Source organism: Schistocerca nitens, chromosome 7, assembly GCF_023898315.1.
Source record: "Schistocerca nitens isolate TAMUIC-IGC-003100 chromosome 7, iqSchNite1.1, whole genome shotgun sequence".
In the NCBI taxonomy this organism is placed as follows: domain Eukaryota; kingdom Metazoa; phylum Arthropoda; class Insecta; order Orthoptera; family Acrididae; genus Schistocerca; species Schistocerca nitens.
This window is the reverse complement of record NC_064620.1, coordinates 149,518,148-149,538,784: the sequence shown is the minus strand read 5'-3', so window position 1 is coordinate 149,538,784 and position 20,637 is coordinate 149,518,148. Positions and strand designations below refer to the sequence as shown.

General features: G+C 39.3%; 1 protein-coding gene across 2 annotated transcripts in view; it reads left to right on the top strand.

The window, feature by feature from the left end:
- Positions 1-531: 531 nt before the first annotated feature.
- The window catches only part of LOC126194734 (retinal rod rhodopsin-sensitive cGMP 3',5'-cyclic phosphodiesterase subunit delta), a 38,186-nt gene continuing 18,080 nt past the window's right edge, over positions 532-20,637 (top strand). For both annotated transcript variants that reach the window (XR_007538501.1, XM_049932989.1), the window contains exons 1-4: positions 532-747; positions 10,511-10,573; positions 10,678-10,813; positions 12,743-12,864. Coding sequence is in view for 1 of the 2 variants with exons in the window: in XM_049932989.1 (XP_049788946.1) it covers positions 641-747; positions 10,511-10,573; positions 10,678-10,813; positions 12,743-12,864 (428 nt within the window). In the remaining variant the exon portion in view is untranslated. The remainder of the gene's footprint in view (positions 748-10,510; positions 10,574-10,677; positions 10,814-12,742; positions 12,865-20,637) is intronic.

Here is a 20,637-nt window from a genome sequence, read left to right as displayed (position 1 = left end):
AAAGTTTTTTTTTTAAATAGTTATGCGATTGCTAACAGTAATTTTTATATATCAAAATCCAGTTTGCGAAAAGCCTTGTTGTTCTTAATCGATGGGACTTCACAACCCGTGGAAACGGGGCTTAATATTCCTTCCTTCTTGTGTGTGTGTAGTGAGTGAAGTGTTATGAAACAATGTGTTTATAGTGTGTGCAGTGACTGATAGTGAGATATGAGTGAACTGTGTAGCATTACATTATTTAATAAGTTATTTGTAAAAAAAGGTATTGTATACCAAGAGTAAATCTAATGATTGTCTCTAACTAGAAGTGTGTGAATATATGTGTATACGAATTAGCTTATTGTAAATTGATCTAAATTTGTAAATACTTTGACATGTCCTATATCCTTGTAAAAAGAGATCTACGGATGAATAAAGCTACTACTACAACTACTACTTCGTTTCCAGCAAGTTTCGCTATGAATTCTCAACACGCGCATGCGCTTGCGCATGCGTGTCTGCCGATGTAGTAATATCTTCGAAAACGTTTTTCTTTGTGTCAGTCAGTGTGTTCTGCTACCTGCTGTGGTTGTTTATGGATGTAGCCCGCTGCAGGCCTACAATCGTGTTTATAGTTGTGTTGTGAGTTCAATGTTCGATTATGGAGGACAGCACAGAATCAGCAGCAGAAACGACAGTAGAGTCGGAGGATTCAGAACTCACTAAGGCACCGCATAGGGGTGAAGAGATTATGAAAGGGTTCCAGGTGTATCCTTTCAAGTGTTCCGTGCCACAGATGCATTTTTTTGCTGCTTTTGTTGCTTCGTCTGCATGTTTACAGTATGTCTGCCCTTGCAGGAAAGTCGGATGTTACACATAACGGAAAACTGTAACAGAAAGTGTTTTCTGTGTGTTATTTCAGGGTGGTCCAGTATCCCATAGCGGACCCTCCTTTCAGTTCTTCGTTGTTTATTTACAATAAATGTGAATAAGAAGCATCAAAGTACTCGTTGGCGCCTTGCCCATAATCCAATATAGGTTTTTGAATTTACCTTGCAGTTTTTAGTTTTTATGACTAAATTTGCGTTAAATGTGGAGTGAACGTAGACATTAGGCTACGCTACAGGTCAGTCTGTTACCACACCTGAATTTGGTATCCACATTCGTTGCCTTCACCAACTCTCAACCAGATTATGATGTTGCCACCTAACCTTGATCAGTCTGTCACCACAAACAAGATATCTTGGTGGCCTAATATCACACCCGAGCTGTTTTTAGATAATTCTCCGAGGGCCCTTGTTAAAGGAAAAAAAATGTTAGGCCTGTCAACTAACTGCTCCTTTCCACTAGAAGCAATACTCAGTGTTATAACGGTGGCTATCAGTACTGCTATACTGATGTGTGAGACTTGTGGACAAGGAATCCACTGTATAAATCACTTACCTGTGTATTCAAGGCTAGAATTGGTTCAACGGAAGTGTCCGATTCCACCCATCGGCTTTGACCCGTGACGTAAGGCTGCTGTGGTGTGTGACGTCACAACGGCGCGGAGTTTGGTTTGTGAGTGTGGCGTATTAGTAGTTGTCATTGTGTTGCTGTTCGTGGTGCCCTCTGGTGGTGTGTTTAGGGGTTTCGTGTTGTGTGGTGTATTGGGTTCACTTTGGTGTTACTGCTTGTTCTGGGTGGTTCTGATTTTGGCTGTGTGTGTGGAGAGGAATTGTTTTCAGTGAGTTAACGATTTAGTCTTTGTTGTGTGAAAGTTATTGTAGTGTTGTTCACTGTAGGTCCTGTGTTAATTTGAATAAATTAATTTGTTGCTGCTGTTGTTAGGTATGGATATGACTGATAAAATTAAGTGTGCGTTTGCATGTTGAGATGGGGGCAAGTCCGATGGAGCTGGTTAAGTTTCTGCAGCTGTTTGGCTTGTTGGCAGAGGTCATGATGCGTGCTGTTTGTGGTCATGACATGCAACTGGCAAAAGTTCCGGCGTCTTGGACCAGGGATGATTGTATGTGGCAGTGTCATAGGGATAACCTATGGCACTCCATACGTCGCGGTTCCTGGTTCGAGAAGTCTAGGTTGGGCATGCGCGAGGTTGTGTTGTAGACATACTACTTTTGTTATAAATTCTCTCACAGTTTTTGTGCACATGAGACTGGTGCGAGTGAGAGGAGTGTGCTTGACTGGTTTTCATTTTGTCGTGAAGTGTGTTCAGAGTTTATTAAGTACAGTGGTAAGTTGGGTGGGCCTGGGGTTGTGGCAAACGCGGACGAGTCGCGGTTTGGGAAAAGAAAGCATGGGAGGGGTAAGCCTGTGGTTGGTGTCTGGGTGTGGGGCAGCCGTTGTATCAGGGGGTGGGTCTTCAGAATGTGTTTTTAGGGTTTTGGAGGGGCGGTCTAAGAGGGAATTGGTGGGGTTAATTGACGAATTATAGAATTGGGTTCTACTGTAGTTTCTGATGCTTTCTTTTCTTATAGGGTGTTGGGTGAGGGGGGGGGGGGTACAATCATTTAGTAGTGAACCATAGTTTAGAGTTTAAAAATTATGAGACAGGCGCTTGTACAAATACCATAGAGGGGTTGTGGGGGGGCCGTTAATTCAGTTCTTGTGAGGGGGAAGAGACGCTCTGCTAACCTTCAGTCTCAGTTAGATGAGTAGTGTTCGCGGAAGAGCGTCCCTGAGGGCTATTATTGTTTTTTTTAAAGGGCTATCAGTGAGATGTACAGGCCGAAGGTGGTTAGTTAGGGTGGTTTGTGTGGGTGGGTGGCTGCGGCTCGGGGGAGGGGGGTTTAGTTGTTGGTAGTGTTTGTGTGTGTGGGGGGGGGGGGTTGTGATTTAGTTGTGGAGGATCTATTTCGTTGCAGTTTTTGTTGAGTTGTAGTTTGTGATTGAGGATATTTTTTTTTTTGTATGGGTATTTTATGATTAGGTGTGGGTCTTTCTTTTAGTTGTGTATTTGTGTGTGTGGGGGGGGGGGGTTTCTTCTGAGTGTGTGCCTGTGTGATTGTGGTGGCTGACCTAGGTTGCGATGCCGGAACTTCGTTGTGGTAAGTTTTTCTTTTTCTTTTTTTAGTGTATTTGTTGTGTGTTGTTGTGGCTGGTGGAGTGGTTCTGAGTTGTGTGGTTTGTGGCATTGGTGATTTGGTATGGCGCGTTGGTTTCTGGGTATGTAGTTCAAGGCAAGTTTTCGATTCCAATGTGTGGTCGTATCTGTGGGTGTTCTAGTATTGAGAGCCACTGTTGACATATGTAGGTGAAGGGAACTGTTCGATTCCAAGGTGTGGCTGTAGTTGTGGGTGGTGTGGTATCAGGAGCTGCTGTTGACCTATATAGGTGAAGGGAAATACGGAAGCATCCGATCCCACCCGTCTGCTTTGATCCATGACGTCACAAATATGGCGGGAACGTCCATAAACCACGATTCCAATATGGCGCATATAAAGTCGTTACGTACACATCATGAAGACGAAAATACATCGAAAAACAAACACACACACTTTAGAGAAAAAACCTAATGACACTAACGGCACAAGAGTGGGAAATGGGGTGTTTTTGGGTGGGGGGCAAACTAAATATAAACAAATTAATTATATGAATATAATAGACGGAAACCTTCCACGTGGGGAAAAATATATCTAGAAACACAGATGATGTGACTTACCGAACGAAAGTGCTGGCAGGTCGATAGACACACAAACAAACACAAACATACACACGAAATTCAAGCTTTCGCAACAAACTGTTGCCTCATCAGGAAAGAGGGAAGGAGAGGGAAAGACGAAAGGATGTGGGTTTTAAGGGAGAGGGTAAGGAGTCATTCCAATCCCGGGAGCGGAAAGACTTACCTTAGGGGGAAAAAAGGACAGGTATACACTCGCGCACACACACACATATCCATCCGCACATACACAGACACAAGCAGACATTTGTAAAGGCCAATCGGCCTTTACAAATGTCTGCGGTATACACTCGCGCGCACACACACACATATCCATCCGCACAGACACAATATCATCTGGAATCGTACACTTCCCTTGACCTATATAGCTCAACAGCAGCTCCTGATCCCATAAATTAGGATCAAACACTTCCCTTGGCCTATATAGCGCAAAAACATCTCCCAATACCAACATACTCATCTACACATTGGGATCGAACACTTCCCTTGACCTGCGCACTGTTAATTTTATCTGCCATATCCATTCCTGTAAAAAAACAACAACTGATTAATTTTACTAAAATTACCACACAACGTACAGCGAACAACACTAAATTAACCTTCACACAAAGTCGTTAACTCACTGAAACGAATTCCACTACAAACACAGTCGACACACTAACAATTCTGGATAATGAGCAAAATCAAACTGAGCCTATTACACCACACAAACGAAAACCCTGAACATACCACCAGAGAGCACAACAAACCACAACATGACGGCATCTAGAAACACGCAACACTCACAAACCAAACTCCGCGCCGTCATGATGTCACACACGACAACACCCTTACGTCATGCGTCAAAGCCGACGCGTGGGATCAGACGCTTCTGTCGACCCAGCTGAAGGGAAGTGTTCGATTCCAATGGGTGTTTGTGGCTGTGGGTGTTCTGGTATCGGGATCTGTTGTTGACCTGTATAAGTGAAGGGAAGTGTTAGATTCCAATGTGTTGTCGCAGCTGTGGGTGTTGCTGTTGAGATATATAGGATAAGGGAAGTGTTAGATTCCAGTGTATGGTTGTGGCTTCGGGTGTTCTGGTATCGGGAGCTGTTGTTGAGCTATATAGGTCAATGAAAGTGTTCCATTCCAATTTTGTTTTTCTAGATGTTGGTTTGGTGGTATCAAAAGTTGTGGTAGTGTTGTAATTTTTGGGGGCTTATAAGGTGGTATTGGGAATTGCGGTTGAGCTATGTAGGTCAAGGGAAGTGTCCGATTCCAGAGGATATTGTGTTAGTGGAATTTGCAGAGTTTTCTGTTGTCTGTTTTTTTCATCATTTTGTGTGGTTTGGTATGGTGGTGTCTAAATTTGTTTATATTTAGTTTGTCCCCACCCAAAAAACCCCAATTTCCCATGCTTGTACCATTAGTTACGTTTCACAGCCTAAAGCAAGACATCAGACTTGTCAAACCAAGTGAGGTGGCGCAGTGGTTAGCACACAGGATTTGCATTTCAGAGGATTATGATACAATTCCGCAGTCAGCCAGCCAGATCCAAGTTTTCTATGATTTCCCTAAATCTCTCCAGGTAAATGCCAGATTGGTTTCTTTGAAAGGGCATGCCTGATTTCCTTCCGCGTCCTTGGAACATTCTGAGCTTGTACTCCATCTCTAATGACCACGAGCCATTAAACCTTAATCGTCCTTCATTACTCTTCTCAGTATTTATAAAATCCAAATCAGGTCATAATGCTACTATTTGTTTTTTCTAAAATGTGTTCGCAAAGTTGCATTGCTTACTGTAAGGAACTTTATTTTTTAGATGCCAGTGGGGAAAAGAATATCTTTACTAAGTGTCATAGATGAAACGTAGTGTGTGCTGTATATAGTGTTGATTTTAAATTGAATTTGCAATAGTGATTTCTTACTGCACTTGGTAATTTCCAAGAATGTTTGCCTATAGAAGCTGCGAGCTCCAAACAATAGATACCGAATGTGCAATTGTAATCAGTCACACTACTAGTGGCAGGGGTTATGTGCTGTGTGTACAGTGGTCACTACAGCAACAACAAAAAAAGTGTGTTGACAAAAATGCTTGTAATTGCAAAGGAAATGACCTCACTCATCACGTTCCACATCATAATGGCTACTGTACCATGTGATCGATCATCATGAGAAAGTCAATTTGATGTATATGCTACAGAAAGCATTCCCTTTTGGCTATAACGTTGGTTAGACATTGCGTATGTCATGAAAATATAGGTGTAGAGTGTCACATGCATCAACTTTTTCTTGCAACCACAAGTTATGGAAATACAGATACTGAAACAAGTGGAGTTGTTCTCTTCCTCCCAGACACCCTGCTCTTTTAATGGAAAATTTCACTAATTTCATAAGCCACTCGATGTTCTGTGTGTGCCCACTGGGAACATCGGAAGACGTGAACATTACACAATGGTTCACGAACTCGTGGTTGAATCCTTGTACTTTCAATGTGTTGTATGATTGAAAGCTGTCTACAATCACTTTGCTACCGGGCAGTATAAGTGCTTTATCAAACTGACTAAAGTCACCTTGTCTCTGGAGAACACTCTTAACCACAATACACTTCCAGGACTCTTGTTCTATATCACCAAATAGCCAAATATATTTGATTTCATTCTTGTGTGACTCGTCCTCTTCAACTTTATTTGGTCCACCAATTGATACACACTCATTCGTCACTATTACATAAGACACTTCTGTGCAATATCCAAAATAGTCGCACACGGTATTGGTAGATAAGTCAGTTTCCAATGCTGTTGCTTGCAGAGTGTAGTCCCTAATCCAGCAAGATACAAGAATTATGCTGCTTTGGATCGATAATTTTGAATAATGAAACCGTGTATTCTTCCTGATAGTCATTTGTGTACCACAATTTCCACAATGAAATTGTAAATGTATTTCACAATCAGAACTCTTCTTACAAACTTTTACAGACTTTGCCCCACCGCAGTCTACACAGTCCCTCCTTTCGTCATCCAGTACGAGTCCATATTTCTGACAAAAATTCAAACAATTTTCTACATTACATAAGCATGGAATTAGATATTACCACGTGAGGCAATCGGCTGAAGAAACGTCTACTACCACAGACATCCCAACTTACTAAAGACATAAATCATGTAGATTTCCCTAGAACTCACAAATCATTTATCATAACGCCCGCCACCACAGTCGTGTGACCGATTTAGAAGCATGTGACCGATTTAGAAGCACACGTTTGATACCTGTAAGTTTGGAGGCCGCAGCTTCGATAGGCGAACATTCTTGGAAATTACGCTGCACTGAAGCACATTACCCATTTTCAAATCAATCCATAAGTCTTGTCCTTTTCATTTTTTTACTCGAACACATAAATGGCTTTGATAAGAAGCAGAGATTTCATGGGTATCGCCAGTTGTATGCTTCCCCAGGCAATAAAACAGTATTTTCCAACTTGTTACAGACCCCAGGCTTCAGTTGGTATTTAAGGCTTGAATTTCCCTACCTACAACCATACTCTCCATTCCTCTGTGAACTGTGTGATAGAGGTTTCTCCTGTTCTTTTGACATATGGAGTGCAGGAAGAATGGCTTCTTAAATGCCACTGTGAGCACTGCGGTTAGTCTAGTCTTGTCTTTTCGGACCCTACTGGATCTGTATGCAGGGGATTGTAGTACAGTCATAGATTCATTGCGTAACATTGGGTCTAGAAACTTTGTAAGTAAGATAGCTGTCATCCATCTCCAAGAACTGGCCAGTTCAGTTTTTTCAGCATCAGCATTATGCTTTCCCATGGATAACAGAAACCTTCGAGCTTTCATGCTTTCCATATTTGTATTGTTTCACCATTCCCTGAGAGTCCTAATTGGTATGGGTGCCACTCACTTGAGTGGTATTACGGTTTGGTCACATGAGTGGTTCGTAAGCCTTTGTAGACTCACTGCATTTTCCCAGTACTATGTCAAAGAACTGAAGTCTGCCCCTTTCTTTATGTAGAACTGAGCCTATATGATTATTCTATTCCACTTCCCTACAGATTGTTACACCTAGATATTTCTGAGATGATTGACTCCAACTGTGCTTCTTTGATATTGTAGTCGTAGGATTTCTGAACATTTAGAGCAAGTTATCATCATTTGAACAAATTTGAAATCTTTTTGAGATCTGTCTGAATATTGTTGCAGCTTTGTTTTGAATCATACTTCACGATAGATAATTGCATAATCTCCAAAATATCTGAGCTTACTATTATTGTTGCCTCCCAGGCGATTAACGTGAAAAATAAACAGAAGGGGCACACCTAAAGTTACTTCAACCTGTGTTGATGACTCTTCACCTGAGATAGCATAATGCATGCTCCCTCTCAAGAAATTCTCAATCCAGTCACAAATTTTGTTTGCTACCCCATATGATCATACTTTTGGTAATAAACATTGGTGTAGCACCAAGTCGGATGCTGTACAGAACCCAAGAAAAACTGCAACTACCAGATTGTTTTGATCAGGGGCTTTCTTGGCATCAAGTGAGAAAAGCATGACTTGGGTTTTGAATGACTTGGTTTTGACACCCATGCTGGTTAACTCGGAAAAAGTCATTCTGTTTAAGCTACCCTTTTGAAGGTTGAGCTCAAAATGTGATCTAAGATTCTACAGATGAAGAATGTCAATGATATTTGGTGGTAGAGTTGTGGAACATTTCTACCACACTTTTCTTCTCTAACAGATCTGCACTTCAATACCAACCGAAATGAAATTGCTGTAGTACACACTGTATAATTCTGTGGTGAAGAGATTTGCAGCATATAAACTGCCAGCTTGTGTAGAATTGATGTGTAAGTGTTGAGACACAAGCGTGAACAATTTTTCCCTTTGCAGTCCTTGGATATCATATTTTAATACCTAAAAGGGTAATGCATTTTACAGAACATTATCTTACAGTGCTGTGAGTATTCCTGGTATTTAATAGCATTTCTTCACTTCCAGATTAATTTATATCTGTTGTCAGGCTGTATAAAGCTACAGACATTGTTTTAACAAGTTTATTAAACACTGCACCAGTTACATTTTTTCAGCATAGCACAACATGTTTCAGGAACGCAAAACTGTTTTCAAGTGCAAACATTTTCATTGGTATCCCAGAACAACACACACCCAGGAATCTCATATGACACCAACATAAATAGTTCCACTAGAAAATGGGAATAAATTCCTAAAAGTGGTGTATTATGTGTGAAAAATGTAACTGCCACAGTGTTTTCTGATTTAAATGTTAATGACACAGTTTCAGGCTTTTCAGAATACTTTGATTATTATTAATTAAATTAAGACATTATTTTACATGCAATAGCGTCCACAAATTTTTTGTGTAATGACTGGCTGTCATTGGTTGGAATAGTTTGTTCTGTCCATCTCTTCTGTGACCTCTTTTTGTTCAGCAGGATTAAGGGAATTCCTTAACGATTGTGCCGGAAAAACTTACTACATTGTCCTCAAAGACAAATGTGGTATAGCCTATGACAGTTTATTCTATTTGGGCTTTAGCTGGTGAGAGATAAAAAGCTGGTCCCTGTCATCTTCAAATTGAGCATTCTGGTTAAGAGAGTCAAACCTGACAGGAAAACAGTCAAGCCTAAGCCTCAAGGCCGGATAAAGGGAGACGAACCCTGCACAGCATTTGTAGCACAGACGAAGGACGATTTCGTTATTGAGAATCCTGAGCTGCCTTATGCAGAACTGCATTCACAATAATGTATAGTTTCAGCTGTGAAAAATTTTCAGTTTACTGTCTGAAATAAGTGTTAGTTACATAATACTCAAAATGTAACACAACCATTGGTTGGTCACTTAGGCACATAATACTCAAAATGTAACACACTCAGAAGAAGAAAAGAGGACACTTGCACAGTACAACTGATTTCAATGAAATTTTGTGTGGAGATACCTTGAACATTGTGGAAGAACGTGGGTTACTTTAGAAAGTGTGCAGTACATGATGTTCATTGATTTGAAGAATATGATTTGAATTTTGGAAAAATATTTACTCTTTGACTTTTGAACTTTATCATATTTGTGAAAATGCTTTTATTGGTTGTTATGTTCTACAAAATATGATTCTATTTAATGAATGCAATGCTTATAGAATCCGCAACATGTGTAATCCATACTTCCATGCTACTGTTATAAATGCAAAAGTAACTGTCTGTTATGTTTTGCAGTTAAATAGGCTACTGAAAGAAAAAAGAAAAAAACCTAACAGGGTGAGGTAGGGAATGGAACATATTGTTTTAGACGAGTGAACATAAACCATGTTAAAAACTATGAAATTTGTTGCATAATGTACATTTTGTACAGTGAAGTGTACAGCTACTTCAGTAGCATGATGGAATGATGCATGCTCCTGTCCATGCCCATCTGCTGCATTGTGCATTGGGAGGAGGAGAGGCAGGGCGCTTCACGAGCTATGTTTACCCAAACAGGCAGATGTGAGGGCAGCTGATATTGCATTTGCAATAGTTTACTTACTTACTCACCATAACACAGCTATTGGTATGTGTACAGAGCTACAGGTAACAGCTAGATGTTTTAGATTTTGTACTTCACCTGTAATAAACCAAACATTCTGTTGAATATGGCTACATTACCAAAACTCCAGTGCACTGGTAATACCAAAGAAATGTACATTTTAACCCAGGAAATGATGGGTTATAATTCAGACAGTTTTTGACATTACGCGTGTGTTATCCCATGGTAAAAACACACACCTGTAGAAAATGGTTGTCAGTGATAACTTGGTATTAAGTGAATGTTTGTCACTATCCTTCACCTGTTTATTCCTAACAAATATATTCAGTAACTGGATGGTATTAAGAGATGCTGACACTGGAAAAATTCTGTGGCAAGGCTATCAAGATTTGTAAGTTACCCTTCACAAAAATTGGCAATTGTGTGTTTATATACTTGGTTCTTTTGACCTCACGTTGCGTAATTCCTATTTATTATGTATGTATCATGTTCCAGGTCAGTACCAGATGTCGAACATGAAGCACGAGTTCCAAAGAAGATCCTAAAGTGCCGAGCAGTCTCAAGAGAAATAAATTTTTCATCTGCAGAAGCAATGGAGAAGTTTAGATTAGAACAGAAAGTGCTATTTAAGGTCTGAAATAATACACTTGGTATCCTTGAGCTAGTTGTATTTTTTTATTGTTCATGCAAAGGTAGTTGCACTTCTTTAGTAATATAGTTGGGAGAACTGTTCACTCTTCTGAGTAAGAAGCCTATCCATGTCAGTTCCAGAAGTGGGCTAAAGCAGCAGAAGAATTAAATGATTTTAATCATGGCTCTTTCAGGTTTCTGAACTGCACTATAAAGAAGCATTAGATGATTTCAGTCATGACTCTCTTGGATTTCTGAGCTGCAATGTAAAGATAAATAAAAGGTAGGGACATGTGTGCTGGCAATACCAAAGGGAGGAATAAGTCGTTTGTAAATGCAACTTATGAAATATACAGATTATGGGACAAGAAATGGCTGAAAAAAATCAAGGTGTATTAAAATGTGAAAGCTTGAATTTCATCCACAACTACTTCCATTTCTGGTTTCCCAGCTTGTTAATTTTTTCTGATACACATGTGGGATATAATAGAGAAAATCTACTTACCAAGTAAAAGCAGATGGAAAAACAGAGAAAAAGATAACTTCGTCATTAAGATTTGACTCTTCAAACTTTCCCGTGGATATGTTGTAAATAGTCTTCACGGGTTTGCTGTCCGGCAGCAAACCCATGAAGACTATTAACAAGATTAAGATTTCCTGAATTGATACTCTACAAGGCAGTCCATTCTGTGAAGCCTTTTTTCCACACAATCTAAAATAATTTTTCATCCACAGTAATCTAAGACATCCATAAAAACGTAGGATCCCAACAAAAGCTTTTAATCTTAAGAAATATGTAAAGCTGACATGCTTTTCACTCATGATGTTTAACTAGTGTGTTTAAGAATAGAGAGTAACAAAAATCAGAATGGAGAATAAGTGCTAAAGGAAAAGAAACTAATAATACGGTCATATGCCTTTGGCCAAGAATATAACAGACTCAGTAGAATGTTGAATTGAGTTAAAGATAAGAAAAACAAAGATGTAAGTAAGCGAGATTGTTAGATAACAGAATAGTGACTTTAAAATGGCACAGTAGTTTATTCTCTTATGCAGCAATTAATATTACATGAAGTTACTGATCAAATGAAGACACCAGAGGTAAAGTGGCACATATGAAACAAGCTTTCAGTAACTAAAGAGCTCTTTTACTGCCAGATATGAAGAGAGTATTGTGGGAAAAAGTTGCTGAAACTATAAATCTTGTGTACAATATCGTATGAAAGTGCATCATGGGATTACAAAAAAAGAAATTAAAAGTGTTTGATATGTGGCACTACAGAATACTACTGTACTAAATATTTATTGAATGGACAAAATATAAGGCGACAGGTCTCGAGTAAACCATAAGTTGAGAAAGCAGTCCAAAGGAAACCATTCCCATAAGGAGAGTTTCAAATTTCCTTGCATGAAATATACAATTATCATATGTTCGCCACATATATAACTAATGAGACAGCGTGTCATTTCAGGCAGCTCTTACAGATAGCATAATGAGTCTTCTTCCGTACATTTTAGAGGGGCATAAACCTAGCATTCCACGGTTTTTCACTATTGTGTTCACTTTCATCTTGTGTTGTATAAATAACCATCAATCTTACATTCATTGAGATAAAACTTTTTTTTGCTGCTGGCAGTACATTCATCACAGTGAAGTGTACAAGAAAGACAACAGAAGTAATGAGAACAAAAGCTTAACTTTAATTATTGATTGGTCTATTGCTACAGTTTCTGAGGTTTTCCAACTGTGAATAGTGCAAGGTATATTTTTGAATTATCAGATGTGGTTATGGTTCCATTTTTACTGACAGTACTTTTGTAGTTGATATAGAGCACTTTGTATTATCAGACCATAATAAATTTTGAGATGAATGAAATTAAAATCATATAGAATATTCTACAGTTAATTTCAGAAATTTGTCAATTGCAGGGACGATGCCTAGAAGAATGGTTTTTTGAGTTTGGATATGTTATCCCAAATTCTACCAATACATGGCAGTCTATGTTTGAAGCAGCTCCTGAGTCACAGATGATGCCTGCTAACGTGCTGAAGTGAGTGCTACAATCAGTGTTTATAATATTGTAACATAAGTTTTATCGAAGCTGTCGGCTTGAAAAGTGAATCTTTGTCTTATGTTTCAGCAGTAATGTTATGCGATGAAAAATAATTGCCCTCTCCCTCCTCAAGAACTCTGTCACGATATTAGTAGGTGAGATGTATGCCACAAAAGGAACCGTTTCCTTGACAACTATGGAATGTTGCATATTGGCAAGTAGCATGGGCCCCTGAACACTAGTGATCATATAGATGCTCCACCACTGAGGTTCCTTTTTTCTGTTGGTGATTTTAAGCCTATAACAGAATGTCCGCTCCGTATCTTGGTAGCTTTACACAGTTCTGGCAGCTAAGTTTTGTTTGGATACTTTGTGACCTTGTTTTGCTGCATTCAGCTTCCCTTTATGTCTTATTGCTAATCAGCATTGGCAACACAGTGTTTTCCTCAGTATGTATTCTATAAATAAAATGTCAGATTGTTGTAGTCACAGTGAGAAAGAGAGCGTGGAGATACTCGCAGAGAACGACAGTGAGGACAAATTATTTGATGTTGACGTTAGTTATAATTCTCCCATAGATTCTAAAAGCAACATTCCCAAGGCATGTAACATCTACTTAAGCAGATGTAGCACGGCAGTCTTTTGTTTCGACAAGAGATTTAATTGATAATCCAAAGAATCTGAAAGTGACACCATCTTTCAGAATTGGCTATGAAAATTGTACCAAACACTACTGAAGAAAAAGCTATCTGTACATCTCTGCAGATTTTATTACAACTGTAAGTTCACAGGGAAGCTGCAAGCCAGAAACTAGTTTTTATGCCTACAGTAATATACATCTCTGCAGTGACAAAATTTCAAGTGACAGAAGGAGACATCATAGAAAACACTAGAATTCAGCACAGGATGAGGCAGGCACTGGTGTAAACCCCGCAAAGGTAGAACCTTAGGCACAGGCTACTTAGTGCAGGTTTACTCACTAGGCAATAATGATGCAGCAATCAGTGTGTTGTTTAACAACAACATCTACAGCAGCCAGCGGTTTAACATAGTAATGGATAACAGGGCATAGTGAAATCTTTCATAATGGAATAGTTGCCCACATAGCAAACATCGACGTTTCTCAACTAGAACAATAAATTGTACTAATCTCTGCAACACAAATGGAGACATTTACCAACAATCTAGATCTGGATATGTAATCTGTGAGCTACAGTGAAGGTTGTGATTGAGGTTGCACAGTGCACCAGAATTATCCCATTCTTCGTATCCCATTCTGAATGGTACACAGGAAGAAATACAGACACCTTTTTACATAATTCCAAATTTCTCTAACTTTTCTCCATGCCTTGCTCATTACATGGGATTTTTGGAGGAATCGGAGAGTTTTTGGGCTCGTCTTTGAACATGGTCTCTCAGAATTTTGTGAGTAAAGCTCTCTACGGTACACAAGTCCTTTTTGTTTTGTACAATTTCTCTGTGACCTGCAGTAAATTGTTGCTTTAAGCAGGGTCAGTTGTCCTGTATATTCAACACAGAATTTAACAGGCACCAAGTCCAATGGACTTCTCTTAAAGATAAATGTTAGCTGACTTCCTGTTCAGTTATCACTTATTTGTATGTAAGTCATTTTCCTGTTTGTGTGATGGCCAGAGCAGAAACTGCATTATACTCTGCTTTGTTTTGGAAAACAGAATTTAGTATTTTATTATCTTCACTAACATTGTGATCAGTGAGCATGCGGACACATCACTTTATTTCACTGATGGATTTTACACAGCACCAAAACTATTTAGTGTTCTTTGACAATCTGGAGATAAGACCTCTCTTATGATGTTACTGAACACTTCTTGCATAGCTACCCCTATTTCTGTGTTAACTTCATGCAGCTTTTGCTTGTCAGAAAGAATTTATGAAATTTATCTTGCATAATTTCATATTGATCATTGATAATTCCTTCTTCTTGTATTCCCTCAGTCTTTTTTCTCCTTTTTAAAACTTTTCTTTATAGTGTCTTCTCCACACCTCGAGCACTGCTGCTTTCTCTGACACTAGCTTATCCCATTCCTAATTGTCTTTGTTTGCTTCTTGTATTTCCCTCTTAGTGCTTTTGGGTTTTCCAGAAGCTGTTTGTGTTGTTCCCTCTTGCTCTGTCCTCAACTATGTTTCCAAATTCCTCCCAAGATTTCTTTTTAGATTCCTTCACCATGCATTTCACTTCATTCCATCTTTCCCTACACTCCAGCCTGTTGTTTCACATATGAGATGCAATATATATTTTCCAACATTCCTTCATATTACTTCACCACCTGCTTCACATCCTCACTCCATCAACGTATTCTTTTCTTCCTTGTCTCTATTATGTTCCCACATACGTCTTTTGCTGACTGTACTAGTACTGACTACAGCTTAATCCATGTGATATTAATAACCTCATCCACATTAGTTCTATTTTGCAGCCTTGTCAACAATTCTGCATACTGAGTCTTCCTCTCTTCCTTCTGAAATGCCTTCAGTTTAATCATCTTTAATTTTGGGGACATATAAAGTAATCAGCAATGTTTTCAGCATTTCTGCTTTCAGCTTTGTGGGTAATGCTATGCACTTGTTTGTGGGGGAAAAGGAGTATCTTGGTAATAGTTCATTTTCCTTGCAGAATTCTATTATACACCTGTGACTATTGTTTCGAGTTTTCTCTCCGCCACCACAAGTGCTCTTGCTCCCATGTGCTATTATTTTGTCCTGACCCATTCTACCACTGAAATATCCTGTTAGTATGTGGTGTCCTCTGGCAATCTCTTTGTTCACAACCAATTGTAGTTGTGCATAGAATTCATCTTTATCTGTTGTTGTTGTGATGTTCAGTCCAGAGACTGGTTTGATGCAGCTCTCGATGCTACTCTATCGTGTGCAAGCCTCTTCATCAACGAGTAACTGCTGCAGCCCACATCCTTGTGAATCTGCTTAGTCCCCCCTCTATGATAAATTACTGTCCACACTTCCCTCCAATACTTGATGCCTCAGAACATGCCCTACCAACCGATCCCTTCTTCTAGTCAAGTCGTGCCCCAAATTTCTCTTCTCACCACTTCTATTCAGTACCTCCTCATTAGTTATGTGATCTACCCATCTAATCGTCGGCATTCTTTTACAGCACCACATTTCGAGAGCTTCTATTGTCTTCTTATCTAAACTATTTATTGTTCATGTTTCACTTCCATAGATAGCTACACTCCACACAAATACTTTCAGAAAAGACTTCCTGACACTTAAAACTATACTCGATGTTAATAACCTCTTCTTCAGAAACGCTTTCTTTGCCATTGCCAGTCTACATTTTATATCCTCTCTACTTTGACCATCATGAGTTATTTTGCTGCCGAAATAGCAAAACTCATCTACTACTTTAAGTGTCTCATTTTGTAATCTAATTCCCTCAGCATCACTTGATTTAATTCGACTACATTCCATTATCCTCGTTTTGCTTTTGTTGTAGTTCATCTTATATCCTTCTTTCAAGGCACTGTCCATTCCATTCAACTGCTCTTCCAGGTCCTTTGCTGTCTCTGACAGAATTACAATGTCATCAGCAAACCTCAAAAGTTTTTATTTCTTCACCATGGATTTTAATTCCTACTCCAAATTTTACTTTTGTTTCCTTTACTGCTTGCTCAATATACAGATTGAATAACATCGGGGATAAGCTACAACCCTGTCTCACTCCCTTCCCAACCACTGCTTCCCTTTCATGCCCCTCAACTCTTATAACTGCCATCTGGTTTCTGTACAAATTGTTATCAGCCCTTCACTCCCTGTATTTTACTCCTGCCACCTTCAGAATTTGAAAGAGAGTATTCCATTCAAGATTGTCAAAAGCTTTCTCTAAGTCTACAAATGCTGGAAACGTAGGTTTGCCTTTCTTGAATCTATCTTCTAAGATAAGTTGTTGGGTCAGTATTTCCTCGCGTGTTCCAACATTTCTACGGAATTCAGACTGATCTTCCCTGAGGACGTTTCTACCAGTTTTTCCATTCATCTGTAAAGTATTCATGTTAGTATTTTTCAGCCTTGACTTATTAAACTGATAGTTTTGTAATTTTCATACCTGTCAACACCTACTTTTTTTGGGATTAGAATATTATATTCTTCTTGAAGGCTGAGGGTATTTCACCTGTCTCATACATCTTGCTCACCAGATGGTACAGTTTTGTCATGGCTGGCTCTCCCAAGGTTATCGGTAGTAGTTCTAATGGAATGTTGTGTACTCCTGGGGCCTTGCTTCGACTGAGGTCTTCCAGTGCTCTGTCAAGTTCTTCACGCAGTATCGTATCTCCCATTTCATCTTCATCTACGTCATCTTACATTTCCTTAATATGGCCCTCAAGTACATTGCCCTTTTATAGGTCCTCTATATACTCCTTCCACCTTTCTGCTTTCCCTTCTTTGCTTGGAACTGGTTTTCCATCCGAGCACTTGATATTCAGATAGGTGGTTCTCTTTTCTCTAAAGGTCTCTGTAATTTTCCTGTAGGCAGTATCTATCCTAGCACTAGTAATACATGCCTCTACATCCTTACATTTGTCATCTAACCATCGCTGCTTAGCCAATGATTTGTACTAGCCCTCATTTTTTTACCTACTTGATCCTCTGCTGCCTTCACTATTTCATCTCTCAAAGCTACCCCTTCTTCTTCTACTGTATTTCTTTTCCCCGTTCTTGTCAATCGTTCCATAATGCTCTCTCTAAAACTCTCTACAACCTCTGGTTCTGTCAGTTTATCCAGGTCCCATCTCCTTAAATTCCCACCTTTTTGCAGTTTCTTCAGTTTTAATCTACAGTTCATAACCAATAAATTGTGGTCAGAGTCCACATCTGCTCCTGGAAATTTCTTACTGTTTAAAACCTGGTTCCTAAATATCTGTCTAACCATTATATAATCTATCTGAAACTTTCCAGCGTCTCCAGGCCTCTTCCACATATATAACCTTCTTTCATGATTCTTAAACAAAGTGTTAGCTATGATTAAGTTATGCTCTGTGCAGAATTCTACCAGGCTGCTTCCTCTTTCATTCCTTACCCCCATTCCATATTCACCTGCTACTTTTCCTTCTCTTCCTTTTCCTACTCTCGAATTCCAGTCCCCCATGACTATTAAATTTTCATCCCCCTTCACTATCTGAATAATTTCTTTTACTGCATCGTACATTTCTTCTATCTCTTAATCATCTGTGGAGCTGGTCGGCATATAAACTTGTACTACTGTGGAAGGCATGGGCTTCGTGTCTGTCTTGGCTACAATAATGCATTCACTATGCTGTTCATAGTAGCTTATCAACGCTCCTATTTTTTTTATTCGTTACTTAACCTACTCCTGCATTACCCCTATTTGATTTTGTATTTATAACCCTGTATTCGTCTGACCAGAAGTCTTGAGCCTCCAGCCACCAAACTTCACAAATTCCCACTGTATCTAAGTTTAACTTGTCCATTTCCCTTTTTAAATTTTCTAACCTACCTGCCCGATTAAGGGATCTGACATTCCATGCTCCGATCCATAGAACGCCAGTTTTCTTTCTCCTGATAATGACGTCCTCTTGAGTAGTCCCTGCTCGGAGATCCGAATGGGGGACTGTTTTACCGCAGAAATATTTTACTCAAGAGGATGCCATCATAATTTAACCATACAATAGAGCTGCATGCCCTCAGGAAGAGTTACGGCTGTAGCTTTCTCTTGCTTTCAGCCGTTCGCTGTACCAGCACAGCAAGGCCGTTTTGGTTGTATTACAAGGCCACATCAGTCAATCATCCAGACTGTTACCCCTGCAACTACTGAAAAGGCTGCTGCCCCTCTTCAGGAACCACATGTTTCTCTGGCCTCTCAGCAGATACCCCTCCATTGTGGTCGCACCTACTGTACAGCTATCTGTATACCTGAGGCATGCAAGCCTCCCCACCAATGGCAAGGTCGATGGTTCATCTTTATCTAATCTATTGGAATCTTCAGTTGCTGTTTACTCTTGAATATAGGGCACTTTGATTTCTGAGTCCAAATTAACAACTATTGTTCTTGAGTTTACTAGTTCCCAACCACATACTTTCATTTCAAGCTGGCCACTGGTAATTTTTAGTACTTCCAGTTTTGCTTGCCTATACATTCTAACCCCAGCGTACCTTAAAATGTACTGCTTGTGCATTATTCTTGTTCTACTAATTTTGCTCTTCATCTCACTTAGTCCAAGAATTTTTGATTTATGGTCGTCGTTCATTTCCTAAGTCTGTTTTATCTCTGTACCAACAATTGTCTTCAATCTCATCTTCCGTTTCCACATCAGTAATTGTCATACAAATCTGTCCAGTCCAAGACTACTGCTATTTGTGTGAATCATTTTTACCTCCTTATGGCTGCATTGGGTCTAATGGCAACAAATAGGATGTCCACAATGAAACTGGTACCGGTGACCATGATGCTGTTGTGGCAACAATGATTACCAAAGTATAGTTCATGCAGGATAAGGTGGCCAATGTGCATTGACCAGTTTTCATCCAAAGCACTGGACGAGATCGTTCATTCATTTGTTTGGAAGGGGAGGCCAACAACTGTTTGCCACCTTTGTCTGGCTGGTGATGGTGCATGCCCTGCAATCTTTCTCAAATAGATTTACAGAAACTGTTATGTACAAAAAATTCATTTTTGTGTTACTTAAAGCTTTAGGTTTAAGTGTCAGGTTTTTGATGATATGTCAATAATTTTGTTACTGGTCATAGTTATTGTGATATTTACTTGGAATTAGCACACTGCATGAAATTCGAAAAAGTTGCAATGAAAAATGGAGGTAGCTATGATTTTGCATTTGGTGCAAATTACATAATAAGTTGCTGTGTGTGAAATTTAGCTAACATACTTAATTTTATTTTAGACTTGGTTGGAGGTCTCTATCTGTCACCAATCTTGAGAAAATCGGATGTAACGCGCTGATTTACGATCACCCCACACCAGCCATGAATCCAGAATGAAAGGTCCATAACATTCCTCAAATTTCATAAACTGTTTGAGATATCGAAATGAGATTTTGGGAAATGGTAGCACACAAATAGGAGAATATTTTAATATATGGTTATTGTGCAAAACTTCATTGTCTACCACATTTTTTGATGAAAGAATGTAATTTTTAGGGGCCATTGATAGCTGGTGGAACGAGAAATGCTATGGGTTTTGGAACAACATAAGTGGAGACAATGTATGTTTATTTTGTACTGAGGATGTGCTTTTTTAATATGCTTGTTTTTCCACAGTTCCTCACTTAATAAACCTAAATACCCATTGTTTCAGAATTCTCTCGCATTTGTGTCTGCAAATTTTAACATGGCAGTCAGAGAAATGTGTAAGTTTTACTCAAAATTTGCCACTCTTGATGCTTCTCTGAAAATTACAAATGGTTAACAAGGCAAGCGAAAGTAAATTGCAGCATTTTCAGCGGAATTCTTTTTGATGCTAATCAAATCACAGTGATACATGTTTTTGAATGGTTACAATGCAAGTGTGGTCATGGAGAGGCTCCACTTAATATTTACAAAAAATGTGAGTGTAAGCTTCAGATTAGAGCGGCACTTTACCCTCCAGCACTCGGCATTTCGCCTACAGCGCCTGCCCATGCCCCCCACCGTTGCCATTCCCCCACGCATGCCCTGCTGACTGCGCATCTACTGACCGTGGCATTTTGTGCAGGCAGTACGATGGGCAAGTAAAACAAGTGGAAAGATATATAATTA